This window comes from Chenopodium quinoa, unplaced genomic scaffold (assembly GCF_001683475.1).
Source record: "Chenopodium quinoa cultivar QQ74 unplaced genomic scaffold, ASM168347v1, whole genome shotgun sequence".
Lineage (NCBI taxonomy): Eukaryota > Viridiplantae > Streptophyta > Magnoliopsida > Caryophyllales > Amaranthaceae > Chenopodium > Chenopodium quinoa.
The window spans coordinates 1268664-1286479 of NW_018742730.1; the positions used below are offsets into that span (position 1 = coordinate 1268664).

The 17816-nt window shown below is 39.8% G+C and overlaps 2 protein-coding genes across 2 annotated transcripts; one reads left to right on the forward strand and one right to left on the reverse strand.

Moving 5' to 3' along the window:
• The first annotated feature begins 1770 nt into the window (after positions 1 to 1770).
• LOC110723451 lies at positions 1771 to 2262 on the forward strand. The gene has a single exon (XM_021902809.1). The coding sequence runs from the start codon at positions 1771 to 1773 to the stop codon at positions 2260 to 2262; it is 492 nt and encodes a 163-aa protein (XP_021758501.1).
• A 7734-nt stretch (positions 2263 to 9996) lies between these two features.
• Positions 9997 to 10377, reverse strand: LOC110723453 (histone H2A.Z-specific chaperone CHZ1-like). The gene has a single exon (XM_021902810.1). It carries the CDS (start codon positions 10375 to 10377, stop codon positions 9997 to 9999), a length of 381 nt encoding a protein of 126 aa, XP_021758502.1.
• Positions 10378 to 17816: the final 7439 nt, after the last annotated feature.

The following is a 17816-nucleotide window of genomic DNA, read 5'->3' on the forward strand; positions in this document are numbered from 1 at the left end:
GAAGTTAACTGGCGTTAGTTAACTAGTGTTGATTGTGAGAAATTCAAAAAGGCGGTTAAAAATAATTTTGAAACACACAATAAGCGAGTAATTAGAGAAATGTTGAGGTTGGAATTGTCGACTATGGACTTTATGCAAGGCACTCGGAGAAGGTTGGAGTCGATTAAATCGAAAAAAAGGTTGGAGTTGTTGGAATTAGTGTGGTAGAACCTGAAACTCGATTGTTCACGATTTCATGACAATGGATATTTCAAAAGCTCAATATCTGCTTCAATGGAGGAACATAACACCCCAACCATTAAGGGTTGTCTATGCCCTTAATTTCTCCCGTTGTTAATAAGGTTTTCTTTGAAATGGTGGTGGGTAGGGATGAATGGTGCTAGAAATGGTGGGTGGGGATGAAGATGTAAGTGGAGCTCTAACATTATTAAAACTGAAGTTAACACCTCTACCAATTAGTATACGACTTTAAATGCAAACATGTGATTCTACAATGATGAGTAAGCTATATATATATATATGCATTTGAGAAACAAAAAATCGTTACTTTAATTGAGTGATTGGGGCTCCCTCGAAATCTAAATTTATCACCTTAGTAATTGAATGCGTATTTTTTGTACTCATCAATTAATCAATTCTACATAGGTAAAAGTGTACGGGATATACCGGTAGCTTCAATCATAAGCCGGTAAAAGAGTGTTGTGCAGTTTAAGCCCTCGTTAATCATTGAATTAACCATGTCCTTACCGGCATCAGTCTCTGCCACGTGGAGAGCTACTTCTCGGAACGTGGCATGTCCCTCTGGCACGTGGAGAGTTGCTTGGTGCCGCGTAGGCACCTGCTATTTACAAGGTCGGTGTGCCACCTATCTGTATAGGTGGCACCTGCTTGGTTGTGTTTCTATAAATTCCCAAGCAAATCCCCATTTCAAAGGTAGAATCTCTCTCCCTCTCTCTCTAAAACACTTTCTCTCTCTTCTTTCACTTTCTTCTCACAAAGGTACTGACTTTAGCATCAGAGTGGTTATTCCCGGATAACCCCCGGGCTAGTTAATCTGTATTGGATGTGTAAGTGAGCAATTGGACGGTAAACCATTACCAGCCCTCGGACATTAACGGAAGCAGAATTCAGCAGGAACAATTGGCGCTAGAAGGAGGGGATAGTAATAACTTCTATCGTCCAACAGGTCCTCTCACAGTCATGGAAGGAAGTAAGGAAACTACAGTACCAGTACCGGAAGTTGAAAACCGGCAATATGATAACAATATCTTTAATGCTAACGCGAATAAAACTGTAAATAGCCTACCAGAAATTGTGGTTGAGGATGAAACTCATCTCCTTCACGGCAACGCAACGAACATGCCCATAACGCCTGACCGCAATAGAGCAGTAACCCCAGATCCCTTGGAAGGGTTTACCCCGGAGGAGCTAGAGATAACGGCTAAGGTCATGCGGGCTATGTCTAAGAAAAGAAAGGAAGCCGAGTTAACGGCAGGGGAGGTATTGGGTGATGTACCAACAAAGCCGCTAATAGTGAACCTAGAGAGTCAGTTCAATCAGGCGAGACAGCAACAACCGTCAAGGAGCCAGGGCCGAGAGACCATATCGGCTGAGCGCCAAATTACATGAGGCGCCCAAGTGGGGGATTCAGGTTCTTATCGGCATGGGGTCTCTAGTGGATTGGAAAGGCGGACATCCAGGGCGATCATCAGGCCCAGGATATCTCCGTTCACACAAGAGGTACTTGACCAACAAATGGAAAAAATAAAGATGCCATCTTGTACTTATGACAGTAAGGGGGACCCTAAGCGGTATGTAGCTGCTTTTGAGAGTCACATGTTGCTATATACCGACACCGATGATGTGTGGTGTAAAGTTTTCCCTACGACTCTTACCGGGGTAGCTTCGGATTGGTTCTCCAATTTAGAGCCGGGGTCAATTGACTGCTTTGAGACCCTGGTGGAGTTGTTCACGGGTCAGTACATAAGTAATAGTGCAAGACAAAGGACATCTGGCGAGCTCATGGCTATTCAGCAACGAAAAGAGGAATCGCTCAGAGATTTCATTAGGCGCTTCAATAACGAGGCTAATACCATACCAAAGTTACAGCAAGAAATTGTCGTGATGGCATTGATGAATGGGATGGGTGACAACGATTTCAAAAAATATATGTCGCAGAAGTCTTTCCCAAATTTAGGGGTAGCATTTTCCAAGGCTCACGAATACATAAAAAGTGAGGAACTGCTAAAAACGAGCCGTTAGATATCGTCAGCAAAACCTTCCAGAAGGCAAAATGATAGCCCAAACGCCCAGATGGGTGGGGTAAACAGGTTACAGCCACAAGGCCAACAGAGATCTAGAAGGCCGGCAAGGGGATTGGGCCGTTATAGAAGTTATACGCAGTTAAATACCCCGAGAGCGGCAATTTATTCAATAAACCAGAATAAAGAAGATTGGAGTCGGCCGACACCGATGATAACGAAGGGCCGGGACGTGAAGAAATACTGCATCTTTCATAGAGATGTCGGTCATTACACCGAAGAATGTGTTCAATTAAAAGAGAACATTGAATATCTCATAAGGAAAGGGCGATTATCTCAGTATCGTACTCAAGCAGGTCCCAACCGGCAGCAAAATGCACAGCCCAGGCAAACCGAGTACCGAAAGCAGGGAGATTCATCAATGCAAGATGACGCCTACAGACAGAATCATGCGGAAACATCCAGACAGGGAGGTAATCCGACAGGGCGTAAAATAACAATCGATGTTATTACCGGAGGACCAGTATACGGGGGTTCCGTAAGTGGGGCGAAGAAAATTTTGTCGGAATACCGGCACCTAGTGAACACATTGAGCGTAGAGGAACGACCCCGACCTTCTCCCATGCTTTCGATATCCTTTTCGGAGGAAGATGCTAAGGGATAGTCTTCCCTCATGACGATCCGTTGGTACTGATATTGACGGTTAACGGAGCAGATATCAAGCGAGCGCTCATTGATGGCGGAAGCTCCGCCAATATCTTATTTGTCAGAGCTTTTGATGCCATGAAAATTGGCCGAAAATACTTAACGCGAGTGTCCTATCCCGTGATAGGTTTCAACGGATCAACGGTAAGACCTGAAGGTAGTATAGTTCTTCAGGTTCGAATGGGAGAAGGTCCGGCAGTAAGAGACGTTATGGCGGAGTTTTTGGTGATTGATGTGCCATCCGCCTACAATGCTATTGTCGGCAGGCCTTTAATTCATGACATGCAAGCTGTAGTCTCAACATACCACTTAACGATGGCATATATATATAACGCTGGAACGACAGAACGCGTACGGGGGAGTCAAACTATGGCAAGAGAATGTTATGTTTCAGCACTAAAGCAGTCAAGCCGACAGCCTACTTGTGAACAGACACCATCCAAGCGAGAGCGAGTACCCTCTACACATGACTTGGCCATGGAAAATTTCGATACTCGGCCGGTAACTGCGCCACGTCCTTCCCCAGGAGGCGAGACCGTAGAGATCGAATTGCAGCCCGGGGTTCTCGGGAGGGTAGTACATGTTGGATCCGATATGGATGTCGACACGCGCTGCCATTTGGTGGAATTGTTACGAGAAAGTGTTGATGTGTTTGCTTTCTCGGCAGAAAAGATGCCGGGGATACATCCCGACGTTATAGTACATAAGCTAAATGTTGACAGAAGAGCAAGACCTGTTCGACAGAGGAAAAGAAACATCTCGACAGAGAAAATAGAGGCTATTCAGTCGGAGGTAAATAAATTGCTAGCGGCAGGGTTTATCGAACCCTGTACATATCTCGAATGGTTAGCAAATGTGGTTACGGTTAAGAAGCCGTCAGAGAAGTGGAGAATGTGCGTGAATTTTACGGACTTGAACAAAGCCTGCCCGAAAGATTGCTATCCCTTGCCGAGGATAGACATATTGGTAGATTCCACTTCCGGTCACGCACTGTTGAGTTTCATGGACGCTTTCTCCGGGTATCATCAGGTCAGCTTATATGAGCCAGATCGAACCAAGGCGGCATTCATTAACGATTCCGGGGTTTTCTGTTATAGGGCTATGCCGTTTGGGTTAAGAAATGCAAGGGCTACGTATCAGAAGCTAGTCAACAAGGTATTCGCGAACTAGAAAGGAAGGAATGTAGAAGTGTATGTGGATGATTCAATTGTGAAAAGTCGTTTGGCTACAGATCACGTCGCCGATTTGAGTGAAACTTTTGAAACTCTTCGGCGTTACCGGATGAAGTTGAATCCGGAGAAGTGTGTGTTCGGCGTTCGGTCAGGAAATTTTCTCGGGTTCATGGTGAGCGAAAGATGGATAGACGCTAACCCCGATAAGATCGAGGCAATTCTTAGTTTACCAGAACCAAAGTGCGAAAAAGATGTGCAAAAGCTCACTGGTCGAATGGCTGCGTTGACAAGATTCATCAGCAAGTTAGTTGACAAAGCCTTACCGTTCTTCGTGGTCTTGCGCCAGAACAAGCTGTTCGTATGGGGGAAGGAGCAATCCAAGGCGTTCCAGGCTATGAAAAATCACTTGAGGTCCTTACCCACTGTCGCAAGACCGGAACATGGAGAAATATTACAGCTTTATATCTCCGCGTCAGCAAAGAAGGTAGCAGCGGTTCACCTAGTAGAACGACAAAAAACCCAACTGCCAATTTACTTTGTGAGCCACGTTTTAAATGCTGCCGAGAGACGGTACCCGTTAGTAGAGAAGATCGCGTACGCAGTAGTTGTGGCCGCACACAAGTTGCGTCCTTACTTTGATGCACATGCAATTGATATTTTGACGAATCAGCCGTTAGAGAAGTCTTTGTAGAAGATGGAAACGTCTGGCCGCCTGCTTAATTGGGAGATTGAATTGTCCGAATACGTTATTACGTATAAACCAAGGGTATCAATCAAAGCCCAAGCCTTGTCTGACTTCATTGTAGAAACATCTTATTATGAAGAAGAGGGGAGTACCGGCACATGGAAAGTATCAGTTGATAGCTCGTCTGCTTCAACCGGCTCAGGGGCTGGAGTAATTATGGTCTCTCCCCAGGGAGATGTGTTCGAGTATGCTATCAAGTTCAAATTTAAAGCCTCGAATAATGAGGCAGAATATGAAGCAGCCTTAGCAGGGATACAATTATGCATATCCTTGGAAGCAAAACGTATTGAGATGACAACTGACTCACAACTGGTAACAAATCAGTTCAATGGCACTTACGAAACTCGAGAGCCGAGCATGACGGCATATCTGGCAAAACTCAAGAGTGTTACATCTAATCTAGAGTATTTCGACATATAATTGGTTCTTCGAGCGATGAACACGCAGGCAGACGCATTGGCTAAACTTGCAAGTTCAAGCTTTAACGATTTAGAGAGGACAGTGATGGTAGAAATTTTGAAAGAAAGGAGTATTGATGAGCAGCCTCCTAAGGATGTATATTGTACAAGTGAAGGTCGAGAATGGTATGACGAAATCTTAGCTTACAAAGTACATAACGTCCTTCCTGCCGATAAGATGGAGGCAAGAAAGATAAAAAAAGACAGCGTCTGGTTTATTATGTTTCAGGGCACGTTGTATAAACGGGGGTTTTCGCTACCGTTGCGAAGATGTATAACAGCGTATGAATCGGCAAGGCTGATTGAAGAAATACACGAGGGTGATTGCGGTAATCATGCGGGGGGTCGGTCAATGTCCTTGGAGGCAATGAAACGGGGCTACTATTGGCCGACAATGAATGCAGACACCATGGAGTACGTTAAAAAATGTGATAAATGCCAGAAATATAGGCCGGTGATTAATCAACCTCCAAATGATTTAACACCTATTCTTAACCCAATTTCGTTTGCTCAGTGGGGAATGGACATTATCGGGCCATTTACATCGGCAACGGGTGGCCGTAAATTTTTTATTGAAGGGATAGACTACTTCACCAAGTGGATAGAAGCGGAACCGGTAGCAAAGATTACAGCGAAAGAAATAAAAAAATTCATCTGGAAGAGCATCTTTACACGGTTTGGATTGCCGACTGCAATGGTGTTTGATCACGGCTCACAATTTGATTGTAGCCCGGTAAAGAAATTTCTAAGCATATACAAAGTGAAGTTTGCGTATGCGGCGATATGTCACCAGCAGTCAAACGGCCAAGTTGAGGCCGCTAACAAGCAGATACTGGGGGCAGTTAAGAAAAAAGTAGAAGACGCCAAAGGCTTGTGGGCGGATCTGATACCTGAGATTTTGTGGGTGAACCGTACGACAACAAGAGAAACTACGGGGGAATCACCTTTTAACCTTGCTTTCGGCTAAGAAGAAGCGGTTCTGGCGGAAGTGAGACTACCTACTTTCCGGATACAACACTTCTGCGAAAGTCAAAATGATTTGTTGCTTCAACAACAATTGAATTTTCTACAGGAAGTGAGGCTGACGGCAGCCATAAAATCTGCTGCATACAAAAACCGGATGAGCCATGCTTATAATCGGCGCGTCAATTATCGGCCCATGGAAGATGGTGATTTAGTTTTGCGTAGAACGGCCGCAACCGGCAAAGGGAACGCAGAGGGTAAATTTACAGCAACCTGGGAGGGGCCTTACCAAATATATGAAACACTTCGGCAAGGGTCTTATCGGCTAATGACCCTAGAAGGAATTCCCCTGAAGAATGTTTGGAACGCTAGTGTGTTAAAGAAGTATTTCATGTAAAGTTTAATGTGTTCTATTTTGTGTAGTATAAATTTAGATGTCATGTTGTCATACGTATGTTTATGGTATTTACCAGCATTGTAAACTGTTTTAGTACCCATGAAATGCAATCACTCTACCTACTTTCGATACGATCTGATCACAGCCTAGCTAGCTGACTCGGTCGTTCAAGTGAGGAAAAAGAATGAAATGAAATAATAATGGACCTCAAGGGGAGTTGAAAGTGCGGTCTGATCCACTGCCTTTGCTCGGCCTGACAAAGGTTGGATATGTAATCTCGGTATGCTTCACATCCAGTAATTAATTACAGGCATTACAGAGTTTTCCCAACTTTTATTTACGAATAAATTTTGCCGAAACACTCGGGGAGTATAGGTAATGGGTAACTTGAAAATACCGAAAATAGAGTAAAAATTTGTGTTAAAAGCCGAGAAGTCATATTAAAAACCGAGAAAATGATTAAAAAACGATTCAAGATATACAAGCATCAACTGTTAGATAAAAAGTAAATAACGACCAAAGTATAAACAGGAAACGCACGATAGCAAGAATTATGGTAAAGAAACAAATAAACTGAATTGCTCAGAGATAATTGTTTTGAGTACAGACAGACAAAGATAATGTATCCAACATTAAAAGAAAAATATTGTACGATACAGACAAATATAATTGTTTTAAATACAAAAACCGATTACAGGATAGATGGCCAAAATAAACCCAATGATGACTGCCCTCCTTGTCAATTCTTGTTGGCCTCCCTTGTTGTTTCAGCCTCCTTAATGGGCTCTTTGACAGCTTCATTGTTGGAAGGACCGACAGACCCATCTTAACCAACATGAGTGGTAACAGGGCTACTAATAAGGGCGTCATCAAACTCCACTTCTAGCAGTTCACGTGGGTCTAAGTTTGTTATCACAGAATGTGGTGGGAGCTCGTCAAAATATTCGCTCTCGTAGCTGGTAGGAGAGTGGTTCATTTCTTCATTAAAAGCCTTCTCGACGGCCTGCCATTTTGCCGAGTCCCACCCTTCAGCTTTGCACACACAACGATGCGCGGAGACCCAACCGGCAGTGTACCGGTCAACCAGCAAGTTGGCATAAAGGTCGGTCTGCAGGAACCAATTAACGGCTCGGCGCCTGATTCCCGGCTTATCACGCTCCATTTCCTCAACTTTACTAGCCAGCTTCACCTTAGCCTCCCTCTCGTCCTTCAGACTCTGCTCGAGGCTGGCTACCTTCTTTTGCAGCTGCTCCTGGTCTGTCAGCTTCTTGTTCAGATCAGACACTTGCTTTTGCAAGGTCTTCATGTCAGACTTAACCTTATCGCGCTCCTTGATGACAAGCTTACAGGCGTCATCAACCTTCTTCAGCTTTGTCTCGGCTTTATCAGCAACGCGCTGATAATGCTGGTACATGTGTACCACCTCAGCAGCAGAGTTGACGGTCTAGTGATAATATCAATTTTGTCGTTAGTAAAAAAAAATTAAAAAAAAATAAAAATAAAAATAATAATGTATATATATAATAGTAATAAAAAATAAAAATAAATACATATCTACAAAAATAATGTTACAGGTAAGAATGTTGTCTTACCCGGAGCATGTTGTTCATCAGCTGACCGCAAGGAGCAGCAACGCGATTGGCAGGCCTGTCGGCTGGCGTCGCCAAGTCTTTGAGCACCCTCCACCCCATGCTCCCGCCGGTTCTAGGGTCTTCACAGAGAACAGACTCCCCGCGATTAACGTTGATCCAGGGATGCCATGGGTCACCGGCAGCACCAAAAGGTACAGCCAACTCGTCAGCAACTTCTTCCAGGATTCTGACATGCGGAATCTCGATGAAGTCACCGACAAGAGCCGGGACGAAAGCATTTTTGCTCGGACCGCCAGAGTGCGTCGAGAGGACCGTTTGAGTCTCCTTGCTCGGAGGCTTTTCGATGTTTACCAGTTGGTCGATTCTGGCCCCGCTACTGCCGGCCCCAGGAGCAGTTGGGTCCCTTAGGGTGACTGTCAGCTTTTTCGGCGGATGGGGATCGGTCTCGTCCTCCAAATTAACGACCCCTTCCGAACAGGTCTCTTGTGCCTCCTTATGGAAGGGTGCCGCATCGTCATCTTGCTTTTTCTGCTTTTTCTGTTGCTCTCGGTCGGAGGACTCAGACGTCCTATTAGACGCATTCCCTCCGCCCCTTTTCACAGCTAGGGTACGAGGTTTGGTAACACGTTCGGTAGGAGCCATATCTTGTTGTCTCGTTCTCTTTCTTTTCGAGGCTCTGGTGGCGAAAACGGGAAGAGTGTCGTATGACTTCTTTGGCCGATCTGGGCACTGTTGCTTCACTCTCCCGTCAGAATGCAACCCTAGTCAGCTGTAGTCGAGTTTGTCAATACCTGGCGGTAAAAACACCCGATAATAAACATCAAAAACTTAAGCGTTAAATAAAAAAGAAAAAAGAAAACAGGTATAAGTAAAATATACGCAGGCACGTAAGAGAATAAGCAGGCAAAACACTTATCAAAATTATTTCCAAATGCAAAGTGCAAGTACAATAAAGATAAATATAAATAAATGTATATAATTTATAAACATTTCCATACCAAATGCATCGGTATGGCAGAGACCGACATGAGATAGAGGGGCGTTGCCTAGTATATAATTACAATGGGGCAGCCACACCCCCGGAACAACTTTATTCTTCTTACCAGCACTAACATATGTACAGTTAAACCACCTAAAAGCTTTTTTCTCCAGCTTTCCTAATGCTCTCGACCGTATGGTCTCGAACATACTGTGAGGGTGGTGAAATGTCCTATGGACGGTAAAATCTTCGGGAACACTTATAAAATAAAATTTTGTCTTCCAGTTCTTGCAACTGGTCAACTTTGGCCACACAGTGCATTTCCCGGGAGCATTAAACAGAGACCACCATCCGGTTGACTGGCTATCTCTCTTTATCCAGTGCAACCTCCGAAATAGGTTCAAGGTAAGGGGAAAGTCCATAAATATCATAACCCAGACAAGAGAGATTATATTTTGGATGGTTGGAGGCGTTAACTGTGCAATTGATACGTTCCAAGCCCCGAATATTTTTTCAATGTAGTGATGAAGTGGAAAACGTAAACCAAATTCAAAATGTTTGGCATAGACAACAATGTGGCCGGGAGGGCAGTTCAAGGTCGTTTGACCTTCACTTGGTAATCTGAGTTCTTAGCCGTCATGTAGACGGTAGAAGCGTTTACCATGCTGGCAGTAGTATTTCTCGGTGGCTGTCTGCAACCATACCGGATCCACAACACACTCATTTATTTCATAACTGTTAGGGATTCTTGGGGTTCTAGGTATTTCGGATCATCCTGATCTGAATCATATTCCTCGTCGAGACGCTCTTCTTCTGCGATTTGAGCAGCAAGATTGAAGTCTGCCCGAATTTCCTCGTCGGTCTCGTCGTCTTCTTCTTCATCATCTTCCCCTTCCCCAAGCTTTTCCGATCCCTCTACATCATCTTCATTACCGATGCTTTCACCCCTACTTTCTTGCCGTTCTAGGCTATCCTCAACTGACCGGATATCTTCTTCTCTGATATCCGAAGCTTCATGCCCAGGGTCAACATCTTCTTCCTCAACAGAGCGTCTACTGCTCTCACCAACCTCACGTTGGTAACTGGTCTGTTTCGTTCTCGGCATCCTGTCAATATTAGTGCCGTATTGATTAAACAAATCCAAGTTTGATCTCAAATGATATTGAACGCTAATAGGCTCAACGTCGGCAATCTCTGTGTCCTCTGGGATATCGGGGTTGGTAGGACGCAAAGCCTTCTCGGCGTCAGCCAGAAACTTATGACGGTACTAAGCTTCTCTTTCTTCTACAGAAGTTAAGGGTGTACAGAGTTCAGCCTCATTGGCTTTACCCGTATTTGCATGCATTCCAGACCCAGACATTCACAAATAATGAAATAAACGCAATATCTACTTAACCACAAACCAGTGAGAAATCGAAAAGAAAGTTAGGGTTTGTTACCTCTTTTGAACTCAACTCTTGAAAGCGTAACTCCGGAATTAAATGTCCTCCGTTTACAAACACTGGTCACAACGCAGCTGAACAAACCTTCGACAATTCGACTCCTGAATCGCAGAAATATGTGCGAAATACGAGCGCAGTGAAGTGGAAATTTTTCGAAATTTTTTCCCAAAGAAGATGAAGGGTTAAAAGTACGAAATTTGCTATTTATATTGTCCAAATAAAGCGATTGATGTGACACTTACTGCATGCAATCCAACGGCTGTAATAAAACACCTTTTCAAAAACACCTTACTTTGATGACTGACACGTGCCCCATTACTTTATTACATTTTCCCGCCAAATCCTGGGGAAAAATTTCAAATAAGTGTGAAATCGTATTCACTCCTATTTTCGGTATTCGTCTTAAATTGAGCAAACTCCTATCGGCAATTTGCTCACTTGGGGGGCAAATCGTAGATTTTTTCATTTTCTCATCATTCTTGTATGGTATATATTATGCATACCAGCACCGTATTCCATCACAAGTGAGCACGTTAGTTTTACTAACGTCCTCACTTGGGGGACTAGTTGTACGGGATATACCGGTAGCTTCAATCATAAGCCGGTAAAAGAGTGTTGTGCAGTTTAAGCCCTCGTTAATTATTGAATTAACCATGTCCTTACCGACATCAGTCTCTGCCACGTGGAGAGCTGCTTCTCGGAACGTGGCATGTCCCTCTGGCACATGGAGAGTTGCTTGGTGCCGCGTAGGCACCTGCTATTTACAAGTTCGATGTGCCACCTGCACCTGCTTGATTGTGTTTCTATAAATACCCAAGCAAATCCCCATTTCAAAGGTAGAATCTCTCTCTCTCTCTAAAACACTTTCTCTCTCTTCTTTCACTTTCTTCTCACAAAGGTACTGACTTTAGCATCGGAGTGGTTATTCCCGGATAACCCCCGGGCTAGTTAATCTGTATTGGCTGTGTATGTGAGCAATTGGACGGTAAACCATTGCCAGCCCTCGGACATTAACGGAAGCAGAATTCAGCAGGAACAAAAAGCGATAGGAGAAACAATACACTTTAATAGTTCCAACTATTGGCGATTTACCTACAATAGTCCCAACTAACATTTATTTTCTAAGAATCCTAATTATCACCTGACTTTGCCTCCAATAGACCTAAAAACCGATTACCTGTTAAAAGGGTAAACTTTTTTTAAAAGGTCACATGTCAACACATGATAGGTGTATTTTTTAAAAAATAAAAGAAAAGAAAAAATAATTAAAATCATCTTAGCCACCCCCTCCTGCCTTCAGTCACCTTACACCCACCATGAAACTCTAGGCCATGGCAGCTCTACCCTTTTTCTTTGCCCAACATCGTTGCTCTACCGTCGTCACCATCGCCTTGATCACTTGCCATCTCCAACCAACCGCAGCCCACTTTGTTGATCACGACCACCAGTGCTACCCACAAAACTACCACAGCTCGTGCCTCTTTCTCACTCTTTTAGTTTTTTTTTTTAACCACTCACGTTACGCCACGGTTCAAAGCAACCTGTTATATTAGGTTAATGACCGGTTGGGACTGGTAGAGGAAAATTGGGTTAATAGTTAGGATTAATAGAAAATAAACGTTAGTTGGGACTATTGTAGGTAAATTGTCAATAGTTGGGATTATTAAAGTGTATTTTTCCAAAGCAATATCGATTTTTGTAACCATTACTTTTGGAAAACGATTCTTCATAGATAAAAGCAATATGTGTGAAAGGTTTTCAAAAACAAAATAGAGCAAGTAATAAAATATGGATGGGTACTCTTTTCCTCTTCCACTAGTTGTCCCCTCATATGATATTTTTCTTATTCTTTTTTTCCCCCACTTATACTCACTTTTGCTTTTTCATATTTTTTTTATTCTTTAACAAACCCCATTTCCATCATAAAATAATACACTACTAGAAAAAAGGCATTTTTTGACGGAATCTCGTCGGAAACTATCATCGGAAAATCGTTTGTAGGAAAAGCGGTCTTTTCTAACAGAATTTCCGTCGGAAATCATGCATCGGAAGAGATATTCCGGCGCGAAAAAGTCCCTCGAAAAATACCGACGGCATACAAATTCATCGGAAATTTCCGACGGAAAATGCTTTTTTTTAAAAAAAAAAAAAACCACCCCACACACCCCTACCAGCCCACCTACCACCACCCCATCAGACGCCCAATACCACCCACTACTCAACCACCAAAACCAAACCCGTAAACACACTAACCCCAACAAGCCCACCTAACCTGTAAACAACAAAACAAACTAACCCATCTCAACACCCATAAAAACCCATAAACCACCACCACCAGCCATCACAATACACCACCAGCACCCACCTCACACTACCAGCCCAAACCCTCACCAGACACATCCAAACCAGAAAAAAAATCCAAAAAATTCGAACATAACCTAGATCTACCAACCACCTCGCCACCCCCAACCTAAAATTCGAACTCTAAAAGTCGCCACCCACCAACACCAGCCGCCACCACCATAAATTTTCAACCAACAATTAAATAATAAACCTCTAGATCCAAAAAAAACAACAAAACAAAATCAAAATTAAATTAAAAAGAGATACATACCTTAATTAAACCACACAAAACCTTGAAATTGGTTTACGACGCCAAATTCGACCATGAAAACTCTAGATCTAGAGTTTCATAGCCGAATTTGACCTAAAAACCTTCGTTTTAAGCATGGGAAATGAGAGAAAGTAAGAAAAAAGTCTGTTTTGCCTTAATTTGAAAATCCGAACTGGTGGTTATATGGTTTTGTTTTTGGTGGTTGTTGTTGATGTCGGTTTTGGTTCAGTTTCGGAGGTCACTTTTGTCGATAGTGGTTAAAAGAAGAAAGAAAGGAAGAGATAGAGAAGAAGAAGAGAGAAAGGAAGAAAAGATGAGAACAAAACGAGAAGAACAAAGAGGAGAGAGAAGGAGAACGACTGAGAGAGAAAGGGGAAAAAAAAGAAGGGGAGGAATGGAAGAACGTGGGTTTATATTGTCTTTTAAGGTTTTGTTAAAAAGTTATTTTTAATTGTGTTCGACGGAAATTCCGTCGGAAATTTCAATTTCCGACAGAATTTTCCGTCGTAAAGTACATATATTTCAACGGAATAATTTTCCGTCAGAAATTTTTGACAAAATTTTTGAATTCGTCGGAAACATCCGACGAAATTTTAAGTCCGTTGGAAATTTCTGATTTTCCGACGGAATTAGGTGTCCGTCGGAACCTTTCCATCGGAATTCGACCTGATTCTAGTGGTGATACTCCGTACTTTTTAAAATTTCTTTTAAAAGTCCATGTTTTGAGAAATGGAACAAGTAACAAAAAACGAAGGGATTATTATTATATTTTGGCTTTCAACTCGCTCGTGGTATGACTACCCCTTTGAGAACAATATTAATTTTTGCCTTTATGCCCTATGCTTGTTTGTATGATACTCGTATGTTATTATAACTATTTGCATATAGGCGATAAATGTGTTGGATGTTGTGTAGCTGTGCAATGTTCGAAACTTTAGTAGAGCTACTTTAATTTAGTGAGGGAGCGGTAAATACAATATCGAATTCTAGAGAAATATAATTGTCTAATAAATTGTAAGCACTTATTGAGACTAATTAAAAATTAAATATCAAACAATTACATACTCCGTAATTCTTGTACTCTATATGTATTAAATTTAATTAGAGTCTCTTTTATTACAGTGTTTAAATTCTTAGGAAAAAACAAAAAGAAATGGAGAGAGTAAAAGATGGCTTTAAAATTAATATTAAAAGTAATCAATTTAGGGGATTTAAGAGACACTTTTAAGGCTTTTGAAAATAAACGGGGGTTAATATTTAAAAGATCATTTTAAGGATATAAATTTCCATGCACTATTCATACGAATTGAATTTTTTAAACTTTTTAAAAGGTAAAGGTTATACTTCCTCCGTTCCAAATTATATTGGATGACACGTTATGACTTTTGACACTATTCATAAACTTTGTTTTGACTAACTTTTATGATTTAGAGAAATAAAAAAACCTTAGTCATTTACGAATTTTTTTTACAATAGTATATTTAAAGATTTTTTTCGATTGAATTTTTGCATTGACAAACGTGATAAAAGAAATATGTCATCTAATTCGGATGAAATATGAATTTAACTACTTTAATGCAATTTTTACCAATAAATTACTTTATTTACTACATAGTACATAAATATTGAGTTAGAGTAGCTAGGTTAAAGTGTTTGCAAGCTCATTCTAATGTTGCTAATCCAATTAACCAAAATGCTCGTGGAGTTGGTGGAGGAACTCACTATGTAACTTTGAAATTACAAGTGCAAACCCCACCAAATATAATTACTTTGGAGTAGAGGATTTTGCTACATTTTCCATCTAGTCTTAAGCATTGACCTACGGAGTTGACATTACCTATGAGAGGTACTGATTAAGCAGGGTTTATAACATCATCTTACCTGGACATGTTTGGATTGGGGGTAATACTAGATTAGTGACCGTGCAATGCATGGTAGTAATAATATTTTTTAATAATATTGTGATATAATATAAATATGAGGCAATTCATTATAATAAATAAATAAATCTATTAACTATTACTAAAACAAAACATTGTTGACATCATCATCCCTTAAATTATCCTACGTGTCATTCTCACATTAAAAAGTTTCCCTCCAATTCTATTGACGATGTCATCAATTATTATTATTATTTTAATTTTTTTAAAACAATTATTATTTTAATATACATTATACATTTTTTAATAATAAAAAATTGCCACTTATTTTTACACAAATGATAAAATTAATTTTGTATGCATGATTACAAAATTATTTCATATGCATAATACCAAAATTATTTAAATCATGCAACGCACGAGTCTAATCTAGTAAATAAATAAATAAACAAAAAAGAGGCAACTCATGTGGAATATTTTTGACACAAACTCATGTGGAATAAACAATACAATGTGCATTTCGCCAAAAAAAAAAAACAATACAGTGTGCATAAGAAAAATGAAGTACTAAGGCTAAAATTATTAATACTACGTGTTAAAATTGAGAAAAAAAAATTATTGTTTATTAGTGGTGTTTAAAATTTTTAAAAGTAGTATACAATATATTACATTAATGATGCATGTTTTTCCCAATAAAACTTTACAACATACTTCCAAAAAAATAAGTTAAGGAGAATAAAATAAAAAGGCATAAATTAAATTAAATTAAAGATGACATCATATATTGTTTTGAGGGAAATTTTTTAATGAAAGCTTGACATGTGTCAAAAATGAAGTAAGCATGTTCTATTTTAGTATTAGTAATTAGTTAATAGATATTAAGGGGGAATAAAAGTCAAACATGAAAAATATAAATAATTAGAGGTGTTGTTGTATGAGGTATGATGTCTACAAATGATATAAGGTAGTTGCTTCATGAGGAAAAAGAGAGAGATGGAAGAATCATTACCCTCATAATAGTTACACACCCCCCTAGTATAACTATTACCCACAAAATGAGCCTCTTTCTTCAGCTCATAGCTCACCCTTACTGCATATTTTTCTTACAAGCAACCATTATTATCTCCTCCTTTCCTATCTACTTTCATTTCGCTTAGTTTGACTTTTATTACTCTACTAATATATTTTCTCTCAATCAAATAATGCCCTTAAAAAATCTTGTTAAATCAATAGTTGTTGTTAGCTACACCTCCCTTTAGGCATAATTGTCTTACCCCCCCCCCTCACCACTAAATTACCATAATATCTACAACCCCTCCCCCTTAGTTTCCTACATTTTCTCTATCCTTTTATAAATTCTTCATAATTTAAGACGTATGTATTTGCATACATCTTACTATGAAACTTATACATAACTCTTGAAAATGAACATATGATGATACAAAAATGAACATCGATTGGAACACAGATAAACAAAAATGAACATGCAAATGATGCAATACTTCTTATAATAAAAATAATTTGAGTGCAATAATCCTTATAAATAAATTTTCTCTCATCTTTATTGTTAGAAAATTCTTAAAATGCAATTCAAGACATATATTAATTTGAACAAAAAACTCCTTGTCATAAAAATGAATATCTTATGATATACAAATGAACATTTATCAATACATAAATGAATATTTTATAAAAATTTGCAGAAAATTCGTAAATGAAAAGGCAGGGGATAAACACGCGCGGATGGTGGAGGGGGGTGCACGCAGTGTAGGTAAAAATTTGTAGTTAAATCAATTTTCTCCTTTCTTCTAAATCTCACCCGGCCCACTTTGAGGCCAAATAGTAACTTAGGAAATTCGTAAGCCCAAATACTATTTGCTCCCAAAAACCCTTACAATTCTATGTATTACTCCAAAAAAAAAAAAAAAAAAAAAAAAGTGCAATCTCTCTCTGTCTCTCGAACGCACAGTCCAGTCCAGGGCCAGGCAGTCCGTCTTGCGTTTTTTTTTTTTTTTTTTTGCAATTTATAATCTTTATGCAATTAATCTATTTTCATTGCTAAAAAAAAACAAAGGAATGCGAATATTTATGTATCAATATACATATGATTTAGTATTAATTTAGAATTGATAACTATTTTAATTATTCAGATTACTCAAATTATAACATAAGGGTTTTAAAGTAGGTTTAATTAAGTCTTTAGGGTTTTAAACGTATTAACTAATAATATTACATATTTTATGATTTGGGATGTTTAACCTTTATTATTTGTGGTTATTTCAAACTAATTTTGTGCCCCATGCGATTCCCGTGTTGTTTATTGAATTTTAAATAAAATTTTAATATATCAAATTTAAAATACATTATTGATACAAAATTAGTTAGGAATTGATGTGCTTTTGTGACGATTCAATGTATCAAATTTTTAATATATCAAGTTTAAGATAAATTTTTAATATATCAAATTTTTTATGTGACTTATATAGCAGGCATGTAATGACAAATAATAATGTTGGGGAAAATGTTTGATTTAATTTAATGTATTTTAAAAAAAATAATTAGCAAATAATTAATTAAATAAAATAGTTCAAAGTTCGTTGGGTGGACC